Below are 26,608 nucleotides of genomic sequence, written 5' to 3'. Positions count from 1 at the left end.
TCAGGGAGGCGGGGGAGCAGCGGAGGAGGCGGCGCTACCGCGGAGCCCGCGCCACTGCGGAGCCCGCGCCTCGCCCGTGCCTTCCCGCCCCGCCTGCAGTCCTGGCCAGGGCTGGGTGGCGTCCCCGGAGGTTCCTGGGCCAGGTCCGGTCGGTCCGAGCCGCGCTGAGACCCGGGCGGCAGCGGCGCGGAGAGGTGGCGGCATCGGCGGCGGCGAGCCGGGAGGCCGGAGCCGGGACAGCGACCCGCCATGGAGACCCGCTACAACCTGAAGAGTCCGGGTGAGCGGGGCTGCAGGCTGGGCGCGGTGCCGCACTGTGGGCGGGAGGGAGGAGTGACCCCGTACTCCAGGGCCCCGCGCCGTCGTCCCCTCGCGTCGGCCGCCGCTCGCGGCCCCGCTCCCGGTTTCGCGCTCTACGCGAGCCCGCCGCCTGCCGGGCTGGTGCAGGCCGCGCAGCAGGGCTGCCGAGCGGGCACCAAACCTGGGGACTCCCCTCGGCACCGCGACTGCCCTGCCCTCATTTTCGTCGCGTAGAGCTGGGTTATCAACTCATCCCCGAGCACAGGTGTAAAGGTGATGGCTCTGGGTAATAGTGATCATCAGCCCCTCGCCCTACCTGCGCCTTGAACACCGTCGTTAGCCCTTCTCCGTCACCGCCACCGGACTTTTATTAGCTGCTTGACCCACTCGCATTTGAGGATTTAGTTTAAACGTTCTGTTTGCAGCATTTGGGGCGAATAGAATTACAGACATAAAGGAAATGTTCTGGACCATACCAGTTAACCAAAAAGCTACGAAAACTAGTTGAGCCGTGTACTTTAGAGCTAACCATGATTTTTGCCATACTGACTAGTATGATGTATGTCTATGTTCAGTCATAGAAACTTCTCTTTCTGTATTTAATGCCCGTGCTTCAGTCACAGAAGCAGCCAAACGATCCTAGCTTCAAATTCTTTTCTGATGTATCATAAAGATGCACGAAAAGTAAGCGGCTCTCTCAGATTAAGACAGGCTTGAAATGAATCTTTGTGTTCTATAAATGGTATTCGAGCTGTACCTTGATAAATTTGTTAGGAGGGAGAAGCTCCACACTTTAGCTCTAAATGATAATCCTAGGATGTTAGTGATGGTTTGACCAACCCTTGCTAGTTCTTTTTTTCCTTCCAAAGAAGCAGTTTCTCAGTAAGAATCAGCAAGATTAGCATGCTCGTGGAAAGAGCTAATTGTGGATCCTTGATTTTTTAAAATAACTTAAAAACGTACAAAGAATCCAGAAAAGCCTGAGGATAGTGATTGAACAGAGCTTTGTTAACCAGAGTGCTGTCAGGCTAAGACACGTTCTTAGGTAACTAAGTTTACAGAATTGGTCATAACATTTGGGGAGGCAAAGACTTTTAAAAAAATCTGGCAAAGGCCATGGGCTCTCCAAGAAATACATTTATAGGATTCAATTTCAGTGGATTCACAATCCCTGCCCCCAGCCCATCTAAGAACACCAGGGAAAAAAAAAAAAAAAAGGAGATCAAAGAGAAAGAGGGAAAGAAAAGCTTAGTTTTAAGATTAGATGGTAGAATGACTAGATTGTTAAGATTGTGCTAGACTTTAATAAACTATGTAGGTAAAATGTAGGGTGACTCCTTGGTCACATGGTATCAAGTTCCTTGAGACAGCTGAGGTACTTAGTGGGATGTCCAGAGAATAATGAAAATGTACAATTGTACAATAGTGCAATTTGGAATGGAGGATTGGTAGGTCCCAAGAGATTGTTGTCAGAGGACCTTGCTCAGTTTTGTTAGGTTATCATACCTGAGATTGTGGTAAGCATTTAAAATTCTCCAGAATGTTGTATGTTTCTATACTATATGACCTACTTGTCATCTGGCCGAACTTGGGTAGACATGTTTCTACTGTGTAATAAATTGCTTCCTCTTTTTGGTTTCATTTCCTCAAAGGTAGTGCTGCTGTTCTAAAAATGAAAAAAAATTTTTAAACCTTTTTTGGTCATTGTACAGATTATTTAGAGTTCATGGAAAAGGTAAATTAGATGAGATATGGGACTTATTGAATAAGTGCAGGAGGCATAGTGCAAATGTTTCCTTCCTTTGTTTTATTGTCTTGTAACATTTCGTAGGGTAATGCATGTGTGAAAGGAAGTGTTTAAAAACACTGCACAATGTAAGAGATATAACACTTTTTCTCTCTATCTGATGTGGAGCTGTCTTAGAGGTATGGATGGGGCAATTAAGTTAAGACAGTACAAATAACTGGTTAAAGGCCAGTGTGTTAGCATATGGATAGTAAATTTGTTCATTTTATAGATGGGAAAACATTTTTTTAAATATCTTTATTGGAGTATAATTGCTTTACAATGGAAAACATATTTTTTTACAATCTTTCTGGAATGGACCTCTGGCTGTGTGCAGAGCTCTGTGTGGAACCACTTCATAAGCCTCTGGCTAGCGTATCAGTACTTGCCTCTGCATCAGACTCCCTGATCTCTTTTTGGGTCCGTTCTGGCCAAAGTCGCAGGATATCAGAGTACGAAGTAGGGAGACATATGTGTAATGAACCTCCTGTGGCAGATTTCTTTGGAAGAGCCCTATGGGTTGCGTTCAGCAGGTGATTGGCAGGCATATAAGAGGTTGGTGTAAAGGCACCTACTACCTCCATCAGAAACCTAGCAGTTATTCTATCCATGCCCAGATGTCTACTGCCCCTTCACACTAATCATTCTCAAGCTTTAATGTCCAATTTAAACCCTTCTCCTAGGCTGTATATACATAGAACTTACTGGTGATTTAACATCTTTACCCGAATTTCCCACAGACCAAAAAAATCTCTCCTAGGTATAAAAACCCAAAACCAAACTAATCAGTTTTCTCTCCTCCCCCAAGCTTGCCCCTCACCCTAATATTCCTAACCCAGGGTTTGACAGCCACCCAGGAATCCACTGGCGTCGTCTTTGATCTCTTGGTCTACTCCTTTACTCCACGCTCTACACTGAAACACACACAAATGCATGTATTTTCACGCAGGTGCCAATACACACAGTCACATATATCTAATCCTTCGCTGTTGTCACCAGATCAATTAAAACAAAACAAAAACTGATTAGGTCACTCCTCAAATTGAAAACATTTCAGTAGCTTCCTGATAGCTGTGGATTAAGTTCAAAGTAAACTGTTTAGCTTGCCCTCCTCACCAGCCTCGTCTCCTATCACTCCTGTGCTCCTTTGCATTTTTACCATCTACCCATTTTGCCTGAGTGATTCTCCAGATGGAGCAGCTCTTCTCACCTATATGCCTTGGTCCCTGTTGGAACCTCTGCTTGGAATGCCTTCCCTTTTATCCATTTGAACTTCCTATTAATTCTTCAAGCTTCTTTAAGGTTCTGCCTTGTCCAGCTCCCATAGGCAGACTAAGGTAGTCCCTATATTTGTGCATACTTGGTCAATATTTGTGTTGTAATTGTTTTCATGTCTTTCTCTCTCACTACAAGCTTTTTGAAGACAAGAAGCAGGTCTTAGTCATTCTTCTATCTCCATGGCTCAGATATTTAAATTGAATGGATACCTTTGCAGGGTCTTTGTGGGCAGAAACATGAGTCCTTAAGTATTTGCTTAAGTGCCTTCACTATGGGAGCAGGAAGATGTGGTTGGGGAGCATGACATTGGATTCACATCCTCGATAACCTGGAGATGGATGATATCAAGATATTCATTGATACTTTCCAAGAGAGACAGATGCATGAGAGACAGTGACGTGTAAAAGACCCCTTTAGCTGGAGCTTTGTCTCAAAGCCCAGTGAGCTACCTGGGCATGTGAAGAGCGCTAATGGGAGGCCCTTAGAGCCTAGAGTTTGGATCCAGAGTGATCATGTGGCCTCCATGAAAAGGAAGAATGAGGGCAGGCATGCAGGTGCTCCCCACCCTCCTTCTCTTTCCTGGCACATCTTGTCTTACCATGGTTGGAGAGTTCCACTGATAACCTTGCAAAGAGATAAGAGAGGAGCTGGAGTGGAAGAAGTTTCCTCACTATCCGTGTGGTAGCAAGAGATGGAGTATCAGGAGAGGCAGACTATGCTCTAGCCCTAGTTTCCAGGTGGTACTTTGAATCTTGACTATTCCATAGCAGTGATATTTCTTTTGGGGAGCTAGGGAGCCATGTCATGTGGCCAACTACATATACTTATGGCCTGGATTTGAACCAGGGAGAATCATTGAGAGGGCCTTAAATCTCAGTCCATTTCTGACCTGGGGAAGAGGAAGGGGTGAAAAGGAAAGAATTATGTGACAAAATTATTGACTTTCATTTGACAGATATGAACATTGAGGCAGAATAAGATTATAAGTGACTTGTTCAAGGATTTAGAGCTACAAAATATCAGAGCCATATTTTTTTAAATTTATTTATTTATTTATTTTTGGCTGCATTGGGTCTTCATTGCTACGTGTGGGCTTTCTTTAGTTGCAGCACGCAGGCTTCTCATTGTCGTGGCTTCTCTTGTTGTGGAGCACGGGCTCTAGGTGCACAGGCTTTGGTAGTTGTGGCACGTGGGCTCAGTAGTTGTGGCTTGCAGGCTCTAGAGCACGGGCTCAGTAGTTGTGGCTTGCGGGCTCTAGAGCACAGGCTCAGTAGTTGTGGCGCACGGGCTTAGTTGCACTGCGGCATGTGGGATCTTCCCAGACCAGGAGTTGAACCTGTGTCCCCTGCATTGGCAGGTGGATTCTTAACCACTGTGCCACCAGGGAAGTCCCCAGAGCCAGAATTTTAATGCAGGTCTAATTCCAGAGTCCACGTTCTTTTTCACAAAGGTGTTCATAGTATATGTTGTTTCAGAAAAAATAGATTATAAAAACACTAGAATAATCTTACGTTCTGTTTGGCTTTGTACTTTGTCTCTCACATGGTATGTGCCTGTGTGGCCCGTGGACTAATAAAATCAACTTGTGTAGTGGTTGAGCCAATGATTGTTCCTTTAAATTCTTTCCTGTAGCAATTGCGACCCTTTCATACATCTCTCATAATATCCGTTGGGTGTTTATTTTCCTCTGTTGAACGGAGCTGAGTGACGAAGAGGCAGAGAAAATGTGGTAATGTTATGGAATGGCATAAAATCTGACCTCTTCTGCTTAATCATTTTGCAGCCTGCTGATGAGGGATAAAGGAAAAACAATCTTCCTGGCATCTTTGATTGCTGACAGCAGTAATCAAGTTAAACTAATTAACTTCATAACAACTTCCATGATTTTATTTATATCTAATTATATTCTTAGTGATATTTTTACACAGCTCTAAAACAGGGGCTTTCAGTTCTTTTTCCGTGGGCCCCTTAGGTAGAATGGGCGGATGGGGGTAAGTAGCCTGAAGGCCCTTCCATGCTGGCTCTGCTGTTATGTTTTACCTATTGAGGTTCTCCTTAAACTTTTCTTTGAACAAAGGATTTTATCTCATTATCAAATAAATTTGAGAACCACTGCTTTTTTTTTTTTTTTTTTTTTTGCGGTACGCGGCCCTCTCCCGTTGCGGAGCACAGGCTCCGGACGTGCAGGCTCAGAGGCCATGGCTCACGGGCCCAGCTGCTCCGCGGCATGTGGGATCCTCCCAGACTGGGGCACGAACGCGTGTCCCCTGCATCGGCAGGTGGACTCTCAACCACTGCGCTACCAGGGAAGCCCCCTGCTTTTTTTTTTTTGACCACGCTCTGCGGCTTGCAGGATCTTAGCTCCCTGAAGCCGTGCCCACTGCAGTGGAAGCACGGAGTCCTAACCACTGGATCTCCAGGAAAGTCCCCAAAACCACTGCATTTTAATCAGATCCTTGGAAAGAGTTTTGTTGGGGGGAAGATAGTAAAATTCATTTCAGCTAATATTTGAGTGCTTACTGTGTGCTAAGCCTTGAGGAGACTGCAGTGAAGTAAATGTTGTTGAGCAGGAAGGACAGGTGTTAATCACAAGTGAGATGAACTTTATGAAAGAAAAATTACAGGGTGTTAAGAGGACTTAGAGCAAGGGGACTCAAGCCAGTATCCAGGGCAGTGGTTTCCAAACGAAATAACTTAGAGAGCATTCCTGCGCTCCACTCTCCTGCCAGGACTCCTCAAGGATTTTTATTTGTCCAAATGGAAATCTCTAGTCGCTCCTCTGAGAGTGGACAAAGGAAGGTGTCAGGGAGACCTTCCTGAGTAAATTTCATAAAGGTCTGGTGGGAGCCAGACTCAATGATGAAGTGGGGGAAGGGAGGAGGAACAGCAGTGCAAGCTGAGGAATTGCTATGTAGGAAGGAAGGTCTGAAGTAGAGAGAAGGTGAACTGTGTGCGAAGAATTGAACAAAGCCTAGTTAGTGTCTGGAACTTGGCGGGAGATCGTGTCTCAGTATATATGTGTGTGTTTCTAATATAGCATTCATTTATCATGCTGATTTGTATTGACTCCTCCCCCCAGCCTATAAGCTCCTTGATAACAGACGCTATATTTTATTTTGGTTGTAGCTATAGCATCTAGTATGAACTTAATGAATATTTGCTGATCAGATGAACAAATTCTCTGCGTCAGAGATGGAAAAGAATATTAATAGTTATGGAATAGGGTAGTGACTTTAGAGTTTTTTTCCAGCTTAGGAACCCTTGATTAAAATGAAATTTTATGCAAAAAGTCCTGACACATACCGAACTGTTTGGTTGTAGTGTGTGAGAGTTGCTTCTCAGTTAACCTCTACCCGTAACGTTCCAACCTGTGCCACCACAAATTTACTTTTATTGTTTCCTCTGCTTATTCATACCAAGCTGGGTAATTCCTACTGTCTTTCTTTTGGATGTCAGTACCTGACCCCTTTTCTCTTCTGTCTGCTCTCAGGTTAGGTGCCCACCTGGTGCACACCTCTCTCATAGCATGTATTGAACTGTGTCCGTTGGTTCTCAAGCAGAGTTTTGTAGAGCCTTGGGCCATCTGGTGTTTCCGTGGCTTTGCTCTCCTGCATCCTACACCAGTATCCTGACATTTTTTTAGCACCTAAAGCTTGAGGGCGAGGGGGCTGGAATCAAAGGATTGACCTTTGTGAACCAATAGGGGAGGAAAGAGGGTACAGATAGATACACATAGGATTGTAAACTGTCATAAGCTATTAATAGTCATTGATCACGGGGCTAAAAGTCTGTGCCATTAACTGAAAGAGGCGGAAGAGAATTGAGAGTAAATAGGTGTGAGATAGTCCAAGTTGGAGGGGGTTGGGTGGAGGCTTCCTGGAGAAATGTAGGAACACAGGGTGGCATTGTGTCCCAGTGGAGATTGTTGTTAATAACTCTATAATGGCATCAATGTGCCCGTCTCTGACTTTTTAAACCCCCTTCAGTAATACTCAGCTGTTTGAGTATAGACTCCAGATAAAAAGATGGTTGGGGGACTTCCCTGGTAGCACAGTGGTAAAGAATCCTCCTTCCAATTCAGGGGACACGGGTTTGATCCCTGGTCGGGCAACTAAGATGCCACAGCCGGCGGGGCAGCTAAGCCCGTGGGCCACAACTACTGAGCTCCGTCTCAACGAGAGTCTGCGCGTGGCAAACTACAGAGCCCACATGCCCTGGAGCCCGTGCGCCGCAACGAAGAGCCTGTGTGTGGCCACTAAGACCCGACACAGACAAAAAAAAAACAAGCCATAAATAAAATAAATATTAAAAAGAAAAAGAAGATGGTTGAGTTGGCTCAGTTAGAATTAAATTTTGTCAGGGGAACATGAAAGAGGAACTCCTAAGAGCCAAAAGTGTGGATGAAGAGGGAAGTGAATATAGGTATAGGTGGGGTGAAGAATGTTATGACGTCAGTGGATTGGAGGTTTTAATTAAGCCGAAGAATCATTTCAAAAAGGAATTCAGCTAGGGCTATAGAGATTCATTGACCTCTGGGGACAATGCCATTAAGTTAATGCAAGATAGTGGGTAGAAAGTCCCACGAGGTTGAGGATATAGGGGTTTACTGTTCATGAGCATAACTTCCAGAGGCCACGTTTTTGTTAAATATTTTAACAAGGTAGAGTTGGACTGCCTGTGTTGGAATCCTAGCTCTGTCATTTATCAGCTGTGTGACCTTGGATGTGTTATATAATTTCTCCATGTCTCAGTTTCTTCATCTGGAAAATGGGGTTAAAAATCGCACCTATCTCATAGAGTTGTTTTGAGGATTACATGAATTAATATTTGAGTGCTACTCTATAGGAAGTATATATAAGTACTTACTAAATAAAAATAGTGACTTTATGAGACTTCCCTATATATAATTTAACGTGTAACTCTTCTAGTGCCTAGCTACCATTTCCTCCCCACCATTATTACTATTATCCCATAATTAAATGATATGCTCTGTTGAACAAGTCCTCTACACATTTTTTGTTGAAGTAGGAACTTCTTCATTAGGTTTGTAAATCTGTGCTAATCACTTAGAAAAGTAAATTGTAAATGTCTCTATCTTGTGAATTTTATTTTAGCCGTTAAACGTTTAATGAAAGAAGCAGCAGAATTGAAAGATCCAACAGATCATTATCATGCACAGCCTTTAGAGGTTAGTTTCTATCTCTACATATGTATTTTAATACTTTAATATTTTAAATAAGTTTCTTAAAATTATTTTTTCATTGCTTTGAGTCATTACAAATGTGTTTGATATGCTTTATTGATATATTTTATTCCCTATAGTTCCTGAGTTTTTTGGGTTTTTTTTTTTTACTTTTTTTTAACCATTAAAAAAAATTGAAGTATAGTTAATTTACAATGTGTTAGTTTCAGGTGTACACTGAGTATTTCTATTAGCCATTCAGAATCAGACATTTTAGAAGAAGCAGATTTCTGGTCTCTATAAAGTGGGCCTCAGATACTAAATTAATTTTAGGTCTTCCCTCAGGAGGGAAAGTGGAAAGAACTCCAGACTCTACAGGTGGAAGACTTAGCCCCTTGAGGGGTCTCTACAGCTAGTCTGGGCTTTTTGTACGAACATCTCTACCTCTCTTCAGTCTTCCCATCTGTGAAAGGAGGGTATTTAAATGTGCCCAATCTGGTTTTCATGGTAATAGTGAGAATAAGATGTGATAATATGTGCAAGCATTTTGCAAACTATGAAGTACGTGGTTAACTGTAAGATGATGTTAACAGCCTATGTGTTAATATTACTGACCACTTACTAAAGAGCTTTTAGGCATCTATGAGGGATAATTTTTAAAGGTTTGCTAAAACAATCTAAATTTATAGTAAATTATTTGATTATATAAATAATAATTATCACTAATTAGGATATAAGGATTAATTTACAGTTTAATTAAGTCTATAATCTTTTTTTAGATCAAATGATTTTTTAACTAATTAATTAATTAGATCTCCATCCAGAAAACAATCAGGCATGAACTCAAAATAAATATCTTTTCAGACATACCTGAACACAAACTTTCTTCCTTGTGTTCCTTTCAGAGGCACATAGTTGACAGTAAACCACATCATAATAATGCAAAAACCAAAAAAACAAACAACAACAAATAAATACAGAGGAAGATTGAGATTCCAGTAAACCTAGAAGACCCTCAAGTGACAAATTTTGGAATGTGTCAAGAAAGCAATTAGTCCAGATTAAAACTTCAGGGCTCCAGAAGAGATTTTCAGAGAAAATAAATGGAGCTAAAGTAATAGGAAATATGTAAATCTATAATCTTATTTATGAATATATAACAACGCTCAGATGTTTTAAAATGCATTTGTTTAAAAACATTTTAGCTCTTATGGGACATGAAAACTGGATTTAATAGCTTTTATTTATAACTTTTGTACTTGAGACATTGTGTGCATTAGAAACTGTTCTAGCAGTATTATAAAACGTTAATTTTTCGCACCCATGTTTCTAATCCTCACTGATAAAAAAAATCCAACTTTTTAATGTTCTTGATTCCTTGTTGGTTGTTGTTTTTGTCCAGGATAACCTTTTTGAGTGGCACTTCACAGTTAGAGGGCCCCCAGATTCAGATTTTGATGGAGGAGTTTATCATGGACGAATAGTACTGCCACCAGAGTATCCCATGAAACCACCAAGCATTATTCTCCTAACGGTAAGAATTCTTGACTTTTTGGAATGCTTCTGGTGTAACTCTTCCTGGTGGCTGTAAAGTGTGTATGCATACTCATTTTCATTAAGAAATAAAGTGGACCATTATTATTATAACTTTGCTTTTGGAGACCAGACCTTGGACTGTATTTTTTTCTGGAAAAAAATTCCTAGGAAGTTGAAGCATCTGAGAAGTACTCATGATACTAATTGCCATAGTGTGGTTGTTAGGATTCAGTGAATTAATGTATGCAAAGTGCTAGGCTGGCACATGGTAAGTACTCAATAAAGGGTAGTTACTGTTGTTGTACCTCTTAATCACGTTATCTCCTTCAGTTTCTCACGTTTCTTATGCTTTGTTCTTGAGTTTCCTCATCTTTACGTGCAGCTCTTAGAATAAGAACTGACACAGTCCTCAATAAATGTTAGCTATGTTATTACTATTTATCTATATCTTAGAATTTCTCTCCATCTTCACATATTTTATCTCCATGTAAAGGAAAGCTGTTGATCCAGTTTTCTCTTTGGTTTCTTGGGACGGTATTCCATCAGTAAATTCCTCTCTTAAGTGTTAAGCTTTTCTTCCTTCATTTCCTTTCGTTTATGTGTGTTTAATTATCCCCTAACCTTGAAAGAAGCAAAAATAAAACACAAAAACCTTCCCATATCTCTGCTACCACTTTAAGCTGCAGTCTTATTTTTCTCTTCTGATAACCTTCAAGGCATGCTAACTCTAGTTTAGCCTGTTGTGTTCTGGTTCCCACACATAGCACCCTGTTTAAACAGGCTTAAGACACCAGTCTCAGAGACCGGTTTGAGAAATCTCACCACCTCTTCTCAGTCTTCATCCTATTCCATCTAAGTTTAAGTTAAACATCTGATACACATGGGGTTAGCAAATGGTAAAAGAAAAGATATTCATTATCACCAAATTAATGTTGCTTTTACCTATAGTGTTTGGTGTAGTGGAAAGAGCATTAGTTTAAGAGCCAATAGGCCTGGATTCTGGCCAGTGCGGTTTCCATTACACCACGGGCAGGTTACATAATCTCTTTGAAATTCAGTTTTCTCATTTCTCAAAAGGAATGTGTATGGTAAATATAATCACACATAAAGTTCCTGGCATATAGAAGCTGCTTACTAAACACTAGGTGTTGTTGAGAATTGTTAATGCTGGCAGTAGGGCTGGAGCAGGAGGCCCTGGAGGGCCCCTTCCCTTCTTTTAGTTGCTAGATCGTGGGGAGAGCCAGGTGGTCTGAAGGGAGGGCTGGTGCGTGGGGAAACTGGTGGGGGCCAGTGGGGCAGCAGCTGTTCACCGATGATATCGTCATGTGTACTGGTTTTCAGTACTTACTCTTTCTGATTCACTTCCTCTCTTTGAAAAGTCTTCTCCAGCCTTCATTCAACAAATATTTATTAAACACGTGTCATGCACCCTGTGGGTGTGGCAGAGAATAAGTCACATTCTCTGCCCACGTGGAACTTATATTCTAACTTCATGCCTCTTTTTCCTATCCTTCCCCTCAGTATGGATAGTCTACGAGTTCAGACTACAGCTGTTTTCTCTTATTTCTATGAAATGTTTTCAACGATCACCTCTGTGAAAGTCAGGTACCAGAAATGTATTCTCTTCTTCTGATGCCAGCATGTCTGTATTTCTGCCTGCCTGCCGAACATCATCAGTAGCTCTTCTGCCAAGACAAAACTGAAATCATTCTCTCTCGTCTTTCACTTCTGTGTTCCTGTATGAAATTGCATCATCCTTCTGAGAATCACTCCCATCTCAGAGCCTTCCTCCCCAGTATCTACTTTCTTCTCTTTTAGATCCTTCCCAGAGTCTAGCACCATACTAGGCACAGAGGAGGATATCAGGACATCTTTATATGTCAGTTATTTAGATGTCACTTGTGCAACTCAGTTTCACAAAGCTGCTACAACTTCTAAAAACAGCTTTTATTATTCATTCGGAATCCAGCAAATATTTGTGGAGTATCTGTAAGAGGACAAAAATCTGTATCCCCTTGGAGGTTCCATCCTTTTAAAATTCTCTAAAAAATTATCTTTAAAAGTTCTTTATGTATAAAATATATTTATACTTTAAAGTATAAAACATTAAACACACACATGTATAACTTTTAAAATACCTTATTTATTCCTAAGGCTAATGGACGATTTGAAGTAGGCAAGAAAATCTGTTTGAGCATCTCGGGACATCATCCTGAAACTTGGCAGCCTTCATGGAGTAGTGAGTATTTAAAGCGAATATAAATCTTATATAACTTTAGTCAATTCATAATAATAATGTATAATACTCTCCTGAGGTTGAAGCTGTTTTGGATAAATAATTTGATATTATTGAATAAATAATAAAATTATTTTCCTTGTCTAGATTTTTGCATCATTTTAATACAATCCCCTACTTGTACCTCTTCAGTGAAACCCTATGAGTCTTTTCTTTTTCTCTTTCCAGAGTAAACCCAGTTCCTTTTACAGAGCAACTTAGATTGATGTTTACTTTTTATTTCAGTAAGAACAGCATTATTAGCCATCATTGGGTTTATGCCAACAAAAGGAGAGGGAGCCATAGGTTCTCTAGATTACACACCTGAGGAAAGAAGAACCCTTGCGAAAAAGTAAGTTTTGCATTTCCTTATTTGTTACGATCTGAATACTGTTCTGGATAATGGCTACTAGGAGATAGGCTCTGTCTCTTTGTGACTCACCTTGGTTCTACAGGATCTAGTCTTAGTTTTGCTATTTCAGAAATTCAGTTGTATCAATTTCCCCAGGGGCGACCAGACTCTAAAGAATTCGTTTCATGCTATCTAGTTTTAAAAAGTAGTTGATAATATCAACCTACAATGAGCGATACCTTCTAGAAGATAGTACTGGTCATTTATCTCCACTTGGGCAGTTTTACAGATGGAAAAGAGCCAGAGTAATGATATGTATGTAGCTTTCCAAAAAAGTTTAAAAACTCCTTGAAGGCAGGGAGGGAATCCATTTTATCATCTTTGTATCTGTAGCATCTGCCACATAGCAAGTGCTCATTAAATGATCTGGAATAAAGCAAAGATTTTCTTTATCAAGTTGTAGTTTCCCAGTGGTATTGCCTTCTTGGTTTTTTTCAAGTACATTCTGTCTGTATAACCCAGATTAGTCATTAGATTCAGAGTAGCCTCTCCTTTGAGTAGTGCTAAAACTAATTCTTGATTTTTTTTTTTTTTTTGCGGTACGCAGGCCTCTCACTGTTGTGGCCTCTCCCGTTGTGGAGCACAGGCTCCGGATGCGCAGGCTCAGTGGCCATGGCGCACGGGCCCAGCCGCTCCGCGGCATGTGGGATCCTCCACGTCATGTGGGATCCTCCCGGACCGGGGCACGAACCCACGTCCCCTGCATTGGCAGGCGGACTCCCAACCACCGCGCCACCAGGGAAGCCCTAATTCTTGATTTTGATCATTGTCCTGTTTTGGACTTTGCTGCCTACCACCTTTCAGACCTACTATGTTAATTAAATTATAGTATATCTTACCCTAGCACAGCCCAGAATTGGCCCTCCATAGATGTTTGTTAAATCAGATAGACTTTAGCCTCGGGAAGATTTGATAGACTCCCTGTTTTATCAGCAACTTTTCTTTTTAAACCTTATTCCCAAGTTTGGTATATACCTTGCAGCTACTATTCACAAACTATAATATGTACTTGGAGTACATAGCATTTGTTTTGATTTCCTATGTCAACTTTCTATCTTGATACTTCCATCCAGTTCATTTCATGTACAAGGTAAAAAAAAAAACCAAAAAACTTTTTGGTTAGACGTCTCACTCTATATATTCTAGGTTCTTAGTCTGTGATACAGGCTTTCTAAAACATGATTTTGCATTCAACCATGGTAGCATACTGTCCTTGTGGATAAACTAATAGTAATATATTAAAAATAAACTTTCTCCTTTAAACTTCATCTGACTTCTCAGTTAAAAGTGAACACATTTTAAGGTAAATAATTTGGATACAACTGATTCTCAAAGGATATGGACAGCAATGCTACTTCTATTGAAACAAAAAACATTCATCAATAAACACTAAATTAGGGCTTCCCTGGTGGCACAGTGGTTGAGAGTCTGCCTGCCGATGCAGGGGACACGGGTTCGTGCCCCGGTCCAGGAAGATCCCACATGCCGCGCAGCGGCTGGGCCCGTGAGCCATGGCTGCTGAGCCTGCGCGTCCGGAGCCTGTGCTCCGCAACGGGAGAGGCCACAACAGTGAGAGGCCTGCGTACCGCAAAAAAACCCAAAAAAACACTAAATTAACACAACTTTTACATATATTTTGTCTACATGAAGTTATAAATAGTATATTCTTCAAGATCTAAGACTCTTATTTTGTTGAACTAGAAGTAGGACAAAGTAGTTTTTTTAAAAGTTCAGCAATGTAACAATATATATTTCTGCATATTATACACATTTACTTCCAGTCATACAAAGAAGAAAATAAAAACATACAGAAACAAATTAATATTAGGAAATAGTCTAGTTAGCAGGCTTATTTTGAGCCTCTACTTATTATAATGAATGATGAATTTCAGTGTCTGGATTTTCCACAAGTTCTCTGATCTTTCAAGTTGTACTACTATTTTGATGAGTAGGGTTTGTGAGTTTTTCCTTGGAAATGTCTGTAAATTCTATTTTATTTTATTAAAAAAAATTTGTTTTTATTTGGTTGCACCGCACGGCTTGTGGGATCTTAGTTCCCCTACCAGGGATCAAACCCGGGCCCACAGCAGTGAAAGTGCCAAGTCTTAACCACTGGACTGCCAGGGAATTCCCGATTTGAGCTTTAAAATGAACTTTTTACATAGACTTAACATAGGCTTGTTACGTGTGATCTTGAGGACAGTGTAGTTAAACAATTTATATGTTTTGTCTTACAGATCTAAAGCTTACTTTATTTAGGCAGTATGTTAGGAAAAAAAATGAAATCTAAGCCCTAGTTTGTGTTGTTTTTAAATTTCAGATTGTTAAAATTGAGGTATAATTGACATGGGTTTTTTTAAAAAACAGTTTAACTTGTGTATTTGTCTCAGAACTATAATTATTGCCAAAATTGTCTAATTTGCATGTAGATGAGTGTGATACGGAATTGTTGAGTGATCTTTTAAATTTAATCATTCAGTATTTGACTGTCTTGGATTAACTTTCAAGTATTTGATTTATACCCATCAAAAAATTACTTCTTACCAGATCACAAGATTTCTGTTGTGAGGGATGTGGCTTTGCCATGAAGGATGTCCTGTTGCCTTTAAAATCTGGAAGCGATTCAAGTCAGGCTGACCAAGAAGCCAAGGAACTGGCTAGACAAATCAGTTTCAAGGTACTCTAAATTTGTAAATAAATTCTAATTCTGTAGCCCTTTTGTTTATTGCCAACTTTTGGACAGAAAGTAAAGCAATGTAGTTCTGTCTCACTGAGATTTTTACAAATAATTTTTTCTCATTATAAAACTAATAATATATATTCACAGAAGCAGCATTATTATTATAGCATAGTAATGGTTAAAACCTAGACTCTGGTATACTGTGCCAGGGTTCAAATCTCAGCTTTGCTGCTTATTGTTAGTAGGACATCAGGCATATTACTTACATTGTACCTTTTTCTCATCTGTGAATAATAATGGTACTTGTAGGATTCTTACGAGAATTGAGTTAATGCTCATTTAAATGTATTGCATTTAGAACTGTCTCTGGTGCTTAATAAATTTTAAACTATTATTATAGAAAATATAGATAAACAATAAGAAGAAAATAACAATCATGCATAATCCCATCCCCAAGAAATAGCTGTTATTAATATTTTGACATGTCTCTCATCCTTTTGCTCTGCATATAATTCCTTCTGGAATTTAATTTTTAGCTCCATCAAAAAAAGTCAACCTGCCTTAAGCAACATGCTGCCTCCTCCCTTTTCTCCCCTCTCTACATCTTGTATATCCTCCCGTGTCCAGTTCTTGGGAGAAATTTTCCCTTCTGTTTTACTGCGGTGCCTGGAAGAGGAGGTGGTTAATAAATGTTGGTTATTTTCTTCCTTCTGAGGATTCCTATTGTGCTTAACATTACTTCTCTGAAAATCTTAGGGCCAGATGTCTTTTGTACATCAGAATTTCAGATTTTAGAAATATTAAACCTATACTAACATCCATAGTGGGATCTAGGGCAGCACCCCATAATCAAATCTATTAATATCTCATCAGCAAACCTGGGAATATTTACAGTAATGTGCGATCGAGACTGTTAATAGCCTCACATGTCAGACTTTGCCTGAAAACTACAAAAAACTCTAGTTTTTAGAGCTTTTTGGAGTGGATCGTGAACCAGAAGTGTTAGTTTTGTTCCTCACCAAGTAACGGCTCCTTGAGAATAGGTATTATCTACTCTTCCTAAAATATCTAGCACAGTATTGGACACGAATGAATGCTCAGAGCTTAACTGACTAGTTGATATTAAAGTACTAATTAAAATAAATCCAGGAGAGGACTTAGTAGGTTGTGGGTTATTCTGTACATCTCCTCTTGTGACACTGCTCTTGGGTGTATCTTTTTTTTGTAGGCAGAAGTCAATTCATCTGGAAAGACTATCACTGAGTCGGACTTAAACCACTCTTTTTCACTAAACGATTTACAGGATGATATACCTACAACATTCCAGGGTGCTACAGCAAGTACATCGGTATGGCTCTTGTCTTTTATATCTATATCTATATCTATACCACTGTCATTATTTGCAGTAGAAGAGGCGATATCTAGATGAAATATCTGAATATTTTGGTCCTCCTAACAGTTGGGTTCTAGCCTAGCTCTCCCTCTAGTGAATTATAGTATCTTGTTTTTTTTTGTTGTTGTTGTTTTTTGCGGTACGCGGGCCTCTCACTGTTGTGGCCTCTCCCGTTGCGGAGCAACAGGCTCCGGACGCGCAGGCTCAGCGGCCATGGCTCACGGGCCCAGCCGCTCCGCGGCATGTGGATCTTCCCGGACCGGGGCACGAACCCATGTCCCCTGCATTGGCAGGCGGACTCTCAACCACTGCGCCACCAGGGAAGCCCGAATTATAGTATCTTAAGCAAGTTATTCATATCTTCTGAGCCTTCTTTTTTGTTAAATGGGGCTGGACTAAACAAATTTTAGGTCCTATTGTCCTTCCAGAATTCTATGACTTTCCTGAAAAGTTAGTTTCAATATAGTGCTAGACTCTGAATGAAACAAAATATACATACATTAGCTGCTTTCTAAATAGGCACTCTATCTCTGGAAGGTTTGTTAAGCCGCATTAAGGCACTGACTTAAAGGCATTAAGGCAGTGACTTAAAGGCCTGGAGTCAAAGATTTGCCTTAGACCATCTCTGTCCAGTACAGTAGCCACTAGCCACATGTGACTATCTAAATTTGTATTTACCTTATTCAGAATGAAACTAAATTAAAAATTCAGTTCCTTAGTCACACTGGCTACATTTCAAGTATTCAAGAGCCACATGTGGCTAGTGGCTACTGTCTTAGACAGCATAGATACGGAACATTATCATCTCAGAAAGTTCTGTTGGACGGTGCTCCCTTGTACATAGTAAGTGTCTAATAAATAATTATTGAATGAAAGATTCCACGGATGCTGTGGGTCTTATTAGTTGTGCCCTGACCTATTGTCTAAACATTAGCGGGCTTTGGTCGTTGGAGAGAGTGATTAAGAAACTGTGACTGGACTGTTGCTAAATAATTAAGATTATGGGGGAAAACACTGACTTTCCTTTCTTTTTTTAAATTTTTTAATAAATTTATTTATTTATTTTTGGCTGCATTGGGTCTTCATTGCTGTGCATGGGCTTTCTCTAGTTGTGGTGAGCAGACACTACTCTTCCTTGCGGTGTACGGGTTTCTCTTGTTGTGGAGCATGGACTCTAGGCATGTGGGCTTCAGTAGTTGTGGCACACGGGCTCAGTAGTTGTGGCTCACGGGCTCTAGAGCGCGGGCTCAGTAGTTGTGGCGCATGGACGTAGTTGCTCTGCAGCATGTGGGATCTTCCTGGAGCAGGGCTCGAACCCGTGTCCCCTGTGTTGGCAGGCGGATTCTTAACCACTGCACCACCAGGGAAGTCCCTCCTTCCTATATATAAGAGAGGAACTGTTTTTCGTAACAGATTGTTTGGTTGAGTAGCCACATCTTTCCCCCCTGTCCAGTTTATAGAGGATTTTAAAGGGTCAGGAAAATTGAAATAGAAGCTGGGCAAATACAGATTTTCCTTTTACTCAGGAATACTTATTATAAAGTGGGACTGAGTGATCTTCTCCCATTCAGAGAGTGAGATGGGCAGAAAGAAGTGGATTGGAGAAAGCAGGGGAGAGGGTGCTCTAAAGGAAGTTTTTGGGGGACTGGAGATGGAAGTATAAGAAAAAAGTGCATGCTAAGAGTTAAATCATTTTTGTGTTGCCTATGTAATTTCATGAATTACAGAGAGATATAGTGAATTAATTTTAGTCAGTAAATGTTTTAGCTTGCAGTATTTTAAAAAAATTCAGGGCTTCCCTGGTGGCGCAGTGGTTGAGAGTCTGCCTGCCGATGCAGGGGGTGCGGGTTCGTGCCCCGGTCTGGGAGGATCCCACATGCCGCGGAGCGGCTGGGCCCGTGAGCCATGGCCGCTGAGCCTGCGCATCCGGAGCCTGTGCTCCGCGACGGGAGAGGCCACGACAGTGAGAGGCCCGCGTACCGCAAAAAAAAAAAAAATTCAGATTACTTTTCACCTTTAGAATTCTAATCATTATTTATTTATTGGCTGCGTTGGGTCTTCCGTTGCTGTGCGTGGGCTTTCTCTAGTTGCGGCGAGCGGGGGCTACTCTTTGTTGTGGCAAGCGGGGGCTACTCGTCGTTTCGGTGTGAGGGCTTCTCATTGCAGTGGCTTCTCTTGCTATGGAGCACAGGCTCTAGGCATGCAGGCTTCAGTAGTTGTGGCACGTAGGCTTAGTAGTTGTGGCTCGCAGGCTCTAGAGCGCAGACTTAGTAGTTGTGGCACACGGGCTTAGTTGCTCTGCGGCATGTGGGATCTTCCTGGACCAGGGCTCGAACCCGTGTCCTCTGCATTGGCAGGCGGATTCTTAACCACTGCGCCACCAGGGAAGCCCTCTAATTTTTTTTTATATCATAAATAGTTTTTTTTTAAATAGAACCATCCTATTACAGACAGGAGGAGGGTAGTAATCATTTTTCACCTATAAGGACAGTCTCCTAATACTTGTGATGTATTTAAATCTGTCTTTAGTCTATTTTAAATCTATGTCAAGTCTCCTGTTGCATATTCCAATTATACTTATTCCAGTTGTAATTTATTTTATAATTAGTTATTTATTGTCTATCTCCCTTCCCAGAATGTAGGCTCCTTGAGGATCAGGGCTGTCTTTCTACTGCACGATATCCCTAGTGCTTGGCATAGTGCCTTGTATATAGTAGATGGTCAATCGGTATTTGTTGGTTGAATAAATGAATCTTAGGATTGGCACTTTAAAAAAAATACTAAAAAAATACTAGGAATACAGATAAAGAAGTCAAGAAGTTTAGTAAAAACTTCGATTGCACAAACAATAGTTTTGTTATTGTAGTAGTCTTTTCCATTTTGATTTTTTTTCTCATTTTTTCTTCCAGTTTTATTGCAATATAATTGACATACAGCACTGTATAAGTTTAAAGGTGTACAGCATAGTGATCTGACTTACACCATGAAATGATTACCACAATAAGTTTAGTGAACATCCAATATCTCAGAGATACAAAATAAATGAAAAAAGAAAAAAATATTTCTTCCTTGTGATGAGAACTCTTAGGATTTCCTCTCTTAACAACTTTCATGCATAACAAAGAGCAGTGCTCATTCTATTAATGGTATTGTACATGACATCCCTAGTACTTATTTATCTTGTAACTGGGAATTTGTACCTTCATCCATTTCCCCTACCCCCAGGCCCATGTCTCTGGTAACCCCAAGTCGGATCTCTTTTTCTATGAGTTTGTTTGTTTTGGAAGTTTAACTTACCTACAACACTACGTTAGTTTGGTGCACAGCATCGTGATTTGATATTTCTATACATTGCAAAATGATCACCACCCATTTAGATTTTAAAGTACATAAAGCAGAACTCTTTTTCGTAGGTATAGGTAATTGATACCAATTCTGGTTAAAACAATAAAATTGCATACAGTTGCAAATTTAGCTCTTAACTACATTTACATACAGATTATCTCAGAGTGTGATTATATAATTTGATCACTGTGGAAGTAACCGAAACCTCATTTTGGCTGGGGATAGCTGCTTTACATGCAAGTGTAATATAAATTCACTGAGATGTTATACATCAAATCCCAGATAAGGTATGTTTTTTTAGCCTTGAGGGGGCGAGAGATTGCCCAAAGTCTAAATACAGCAGATAACATCAGGCCATCTGTTTATTTGATGCAGATTTTTTAGCTATGTAGAAATGGGAACAATACTGATGGTCGATTTATGTTTTTCCAGTCTATCAGACATTTTTCTTCTTCCCAGGGATTGAGGTTCTGAATAAGCCATTTCATTTTTTGTTAAAAAGCAAACACAAAACTCCCTCCCAGATGCTATTCTAGGTTACTATAGAAAAGCTTTTATATATAACAAGGGACTTATCTGTGACTGTGATTTTTTTATATATATTTAAATGTAATTTAATTAAATATAAACATCACATACTTTCACGTTCCCAGAAATATCACTTCATCTTAATGAAGGAAATGGAAACTATTATGACTTAAGTCTTCATTCTGTGATATGTGTGTTTGAACAAGTTTAGGCAAACAGCAGAGATTTAAAAGTCCTACCACCAAACCTCTGGCATTTTGAAAATGCTAAGGCCCACTTGATTCTCCATCTGCAGTTCAATGTGAACCACCAAAATTTAGTCCAATTAGTCCTTCAACTCCAAATAATCATACTAATAAAGTTCTGAAAAGCAGCCCTAAATAAAGTTCTGAAAAGCAGTCCTAAATAAAGTCATGACTTTTTTTGTTACCTAAATCTGGAGCCTTCAAAGGGATATATCGATAGTAATATTAATAATGACTAACATTTAATAAGCAATTGTGTATCCTAAGCACTTTATATCATTATCCTGTTTAATCTTCTCACCTACTGAACTGGATCGTATCCTTGTACAGGAGAGGGAGCTGAGTCTTAGGTTAAATGACTTGCTTAGGGTCACACATCTATGAAGTGGCGAAGCCAGCCTAGTAATGATAAGACTCCCTGTTTTAGTCAGGTATATGGGCAGGATAGTGTTCTCCCCTCAAACTAATGGAAAAAACAACATGTATAAAATCAAAGCTTTAGGATGAGTCAGTCTCTTATGCTAGTTTCTGAATTGATACTACCAGCTTGTTCTTTTATTTTCCTTAAGAACCCATTTCCCTGTAAGCCCTGAGTACTTTTGCTCTATCAGGCACTTTTGTCTGCTTGGCTGAATGGCTGGAAGAATGGGAGATTTCCTGCGGAATGTTGTAATAAGTCATTACATGACACAGTGCGGCAACATTAGACATCATAAAATGTAACAGCTTTGTGTATCTGCTCTTCAGTGAGCACCTAGCTCCTGAGCCCTGGAGTATGGAAGTCCAAGTTCATGCCCCTCTAACTCAGCATTGGCACTTTTAGTTTTAACTCAGAGTGGGTAGTTCCTTTCTGCCTCTGGGTTATGGGTCACTACATGTGAGTGCTTCCAAAGGATAGTTTTTAGAAACTTAGATTATTTAAATCTTTTAATGTTGGGGTGCTGTCAGAATTAAAATGTAATTTCTTCTGCAGGTAACTTAGATCAGCAGTTTTTCCCTATGTTTACAGTTGTTGCCAGGACAAAGCTCATTCTCTTACCTTTAAAAAAAAAAGGTATTTGAATTACATTATTAGATTCCTTTTTTTCCTAAATATTGAAAATTTCTATCATGAAAAGTATTTTCGTTCAATACTTTTTTTGTAATTACTCAATTTAAAAAGTTATTCTGAATAAAACATACATTCTTATTTTTTATTTGAAAGAATGTGTCTTGACACTATTATAATCAGCATAAAGTTGTTTTCAATATAAGAAAGACTGTTGGGTTATTAGAGGTAGAGTTAAGGTATCTATATAAATAAAGTGGAATTCATATTTTGTAGAGCTTTCTTGTCTATAGAACACATTGACGATTTTGAATCACTGGGTACCACATTGTGTTTATGCTTTGACCAAGCGTTCATTGAAACGATGGAAAGCAGTTGACATCCAGTGCTTTTCAGGGGGATACACTGAGTCTCCCCTAACCACCTCCACGTGTTTCTCAGCACATACCCAGGGCACTCTTGACAAGAGTTCATGCCTTACGTTCATAGAATAACACAGTTCAAACACACAGTAAACAGTTCTTCTAGACTTGTGTTCAATTCAGTTGACAGGGATTGTGAGAAATGATAAGCCTGGTTTGAAAACCACATCTATTTTTTATAACAATATTATTATGAAGAACATATGGTTTGAAATTATTTCCTATGTTCTGTGATTGTTGATGTAATAAGATAACACTGGGGGAAGAACACTGTTGCGAGTTGCCCTTTAGAATATAGCAAATTTTTATGTAGAAGTGGGAATCAAATTGCTTCCCTCCTTGACTCTCCTGAAAGAAGGGAGGTACCCAGATGCCTAGCAGATACTGTTTGAATTGCTGCTGGAGGAGAGTACAAAGCGATCTATGGAGAATATGGGCAAACTCTGTCCTTGTCTTATTTGTTGCTGGTAAATCCCTCCTCTACCTGGTGAGCACTCAGAATAAATTGTGTTGCTGGCTTATTCCGGGGGGTGAAGTACCAATCTCAGCATTCAGAGAATTCTTGGTAGTTTTGCCCTTAGTCATATTTAGCGCTCGGAGATTCCTCGTGCTGTTGAAGAGCCTGTATGTACGTATACAAGTGTTCTTTGCCAGTTTCAAACAAAATGTGTTAAAATTTCATAGTGTGGAGTCCAGAACACCTTAGCAGCGTCCCTTCAACAACCTGCCCAACCTGTAGCTGAGGATACCTCCATGAGCCCTCGACAGCGCCGGGCCCGGCAGCAGGGTCAGAGAAGGTCGTCTGCTTCACCAGCTGTGACCCAGGGCCGGCCGCCAAGAGACCACCACACTGATCATGGCGGATCTGCTGTACTGATCGTCATCTTGACTTTGGCATTGGCAGCTCTTATATTCCGACGGATATATCTGGCCAATGAGTACATATTTGACTTTGAGTTATAATATTGTTTCGTGTCTTAAGAGCTGTGACTCATCTACTTCATTAAACATTCTGCATTGGGTATAATCTAAGAATTGTTTACAAAAAGATTATTTTGTATTTACCCTTCATTCCTTTTTTGATCCTTATAATTCAGTATAAATAGAGCTAGACATTCAGACTGTGTCCTGCTTAGTATAAGGGACTGGAAGTCAAAGTCCCTTGTCTCTCTGTATGACCTGCTTTATAGGGAAATAACTTATTGTTGTTTCTCATGCCTCAGCTTCTCTTTATGTAAATTTGTGATACTTTTCTGTATAGCCCTTTAAACTTTTTGGATAAAAAATGGTATTTTAAGTTCCAATGAGTATTACTAGTTACTCAATACCATTTATTGAGTACTCTGTTTCTACTTAATGTAGAATGATATAGGGATAAGAGTTGAAAAAAAAGGGAAAATAAAACTCCTCAAATAGCTTGCTTAAAATGTATTCACATGAGACATACTGGAATTGCCCATTCTGTGACTGACGTTGTGTCCTAAACATTCTTCGGTGAAAGTAAACTATTTTGGTCAAACATTTCTGAGGAAATGAGATTACATCATTATTATTGGATGTTACTTGAAGAGGGAATAATGCTTTGTAACCACTTTGATATGCTGTTATCCCCTTCTCTCCAGTTCACACACAAGATTTTAAAAGAAAGAAGGAAAACAACCCTCCGTAGAGCTTTGATTTAAGGAAGGAAGGATCCAAGCCAGGAAACTGCTTGATTTTCTTCCACAAGTTAAAGGGGAGGATCTTAAGATTGGAATGTTTGCTGTACTTTGAATTGTATATCTTTTGAGTTGTATTATATGCCTAGCTTTATAATCACTATAAATTTAATTATTCCAGGAATATCATAATATTGAGATATTTCATGTACCATTTTAATATAAAAGCTCAGGGCCCATGTAACAGTGATAGAAATTAGAACTGCCCACCTAATCAAAGCCCAAGAGATAATTTTCAGTGCAAAATCAATATATCAATATATATCCATATATTTATTGATATATTGATCAATAAATCAGTATATAACTTAGTGCTAGCTAGCTCCACAGACTCTAGTAGATAATTTTATCATCATAAATAATGCCTGGTGAGAACATATAATCACAGAAAAATGTTACCTGCAGCATGTTCAAGAGCAGCGTTGAGGGCACTCTTGAGGGTATTGTTAATGAAGATTTAATTTTTAAATACAGGCAGTCCCCAGCTTTCAAATAGGTTATGCTCTGAAAGTGCATTTGTAAGTTAATTGTTTTTTTTGTTTGTTTTTTTACGACTCAGTGTTGTAAATCATGTTTAGGTTCTAGACAAGGCCACATTAGACAAAATCCATTAGTCCATAATGTATCTTGAATACTTAGGGGAATGGTTTTTATAAAGTCCTTATGTAGCTTTAACTAACTGAAATTATGGACAAGATAGAAACAATTTGTAAAATGATTTTAAAGGCAAATTTAATTTTTACTCCTGCTCTGATAGGATTTTGGTTCTATGAACTATCAGACACAATTTGTTTTCATCTTATAGCCAGTTATGTCTGCATCTAAAATAAGAACGTATTGTATACTACTATATAATACACAGTTTTCTTAAATTTTAATAAATTGGCATTTTTAAAGTGTTTACAGATTGTTTCTCTTATATCTACAGCTGAAGTTGGTAAAGTCTAAAAGGCCCAAGGACTTTATGAAGACCTCGTATGTCAGGAAAATTATAGGTTACCATTTTATACCTTTATTGCCATGAGAAAGTACATTCTGAAGTCTTGGTTTGGAATGTAAAATATTAGAAATATTGGTTCAGTGGTCAGTGGTCTCCTAGCAAGAGGTCACTGACTCACGGGGGAAGACCAGGTAATGTTATCACCTGAGAAGAAGGAAATCCGCATTCTCTCAGCCTATCCTGAGGTTAATCGTGTGCTAGGAACAATCTTCCTCTCCATCACACTGAGCCAGCCTCAATCTATGTGATCTCATTGCATGTTTCCGTGGTGTGTCTATACTTTAAAACTGATTAAGCCAAGAAGATTTCACGTTCTACAGATCTTCCTCTATCTGAGTTGCCTCTCTTCTTTCACCCAGCAACAGCCAGGCCATCTCCTTCTTTGTGCTGTTTTTTTTTTGTTTGTTTTTTTTTAAGTACCTGATACACGTATCTGAAAGTGGCATATCTTTTGCTTCTTCCCTTTCAGCTCATATTGCTACCTGAAACTCCTTAAGTTGTTGATCTGGCCCCCATTGTGGGGTTAATGAACAAAACTGGCCTTTGGAGCCATTCTTACATCCCAATAAAGGGCCTCTTCAGAAAACTATTATTTTTAAAGCCCCAGTTTAACCCCTTATTGACAGCATAAGGCCAAAACCGGACGTGTGATCTGGTAGGTAAAGGCTTAGGACTCCTTCAACCCTCAGATTTAGGTAACTCATGGCTTTTCCTTTGACCGACATAGCACATATCAAGGTGGTTAAAATAGCATATGCTTGAAAAGATAAATAATGTCTGTTTCACCTGCAACTGTTTAAACCAATGAAACCTTTCAGATTTTATGTATCGTGGGGCTTTTATGTAGCACTTTATATTTTCATGCTGCTTATAGTTTTATTCTACTGAAATAAATAAATTTCATCAAAATTCTCAACTACTTTTTTTAAAAAACCTTCAAAAATTGTTTATTATTTTGACTATGAAAACATAAAATTTCCTATTTCAGGAGAGTAAGAAATCGTTTTGTTCTTTTGGGCTGTGAATAAACTTTCTGGTCCTTCGAGACCTCCCATTCTTATAGAGCAGAATCAGTAAACAGGCAGACCTCACACAATTGGACGTCGTTGTTCAGAAACCTAGGCTGAAGTACTGAAAAACTTATATTGTTTTATTACTTGCAAAGAAGTATATGAAAGGTGAATGCATTTAGTGAACCTGAGTTTTAACAAAGAAAAATGTGTACGTTAACATGTGTACTCTGGGAATTCCCTGGAGGTTCAGTGGTTAGGACTCTGCGCTTTCACTGCCCAGGGCCTGGGTTCAATCCCTGGTCAGGGAACTAAGATCCTGCAAGCTGTGCGGTGCAGCCAAAAAAAAAAGTGTACTCTTAACAGGCATTGTGGGAGGCTGTAATTGCTCCAAAGCTATTTGCAGTGCCTCTTTAAAAGTTGCCTTCAGAACTAGTTTGAGCTGCTCAA

At 39.7% G+C, this 26,608-nt stretch overlaps 1 protein-coding gene across 1 annotated transcript; it reads left to right on the top strand.

Moving 5' to 3' along the window:
* The first annotated feature begins 106 nt into the window (after positions 1-106).
* UBE2J1 (ubiquitin conjugating enzyme E2 J1) lies at positions 107-26,608 on the top strand. Its single transcript, XM_082668564.1, has 8 exons — positions 107-280; positions 8,479-8,552; positions 9,949-10,080; positions 12,237-12,321; positions 12,604-12,709; positions 15,317-15,446; positions 16,678-16,797; positions 23,115-26,608. Exons 1-8 carry the CDS (start codon positions 250-252, stop codon positions 23,391-23,393), a joined length of 957 nt encoding a protein of 318 aa, XP_082524690.1. The 5' UTR covers positions 107-249; the 3' UTR covers positions 23,394-26,608.

Source organism: Grampus griseus (assembly GCF_964374135.1).
Source record: "Grampus griseus genome assembly, chromosome: 13".
In the NCBI taxonomy this organism is placed as follows: domain Eukaryota; kingdom Metazoa; phylum Chordata; class Mammalia; order Artiodactyla; family Delphinidae; genus Grampus; species Grampus griseus.
The sequence above is the reverse complement of the archived record's forward strand: the minus strand, read 5'-3'. Positions and strand labels throughout refer to the sequence as shown.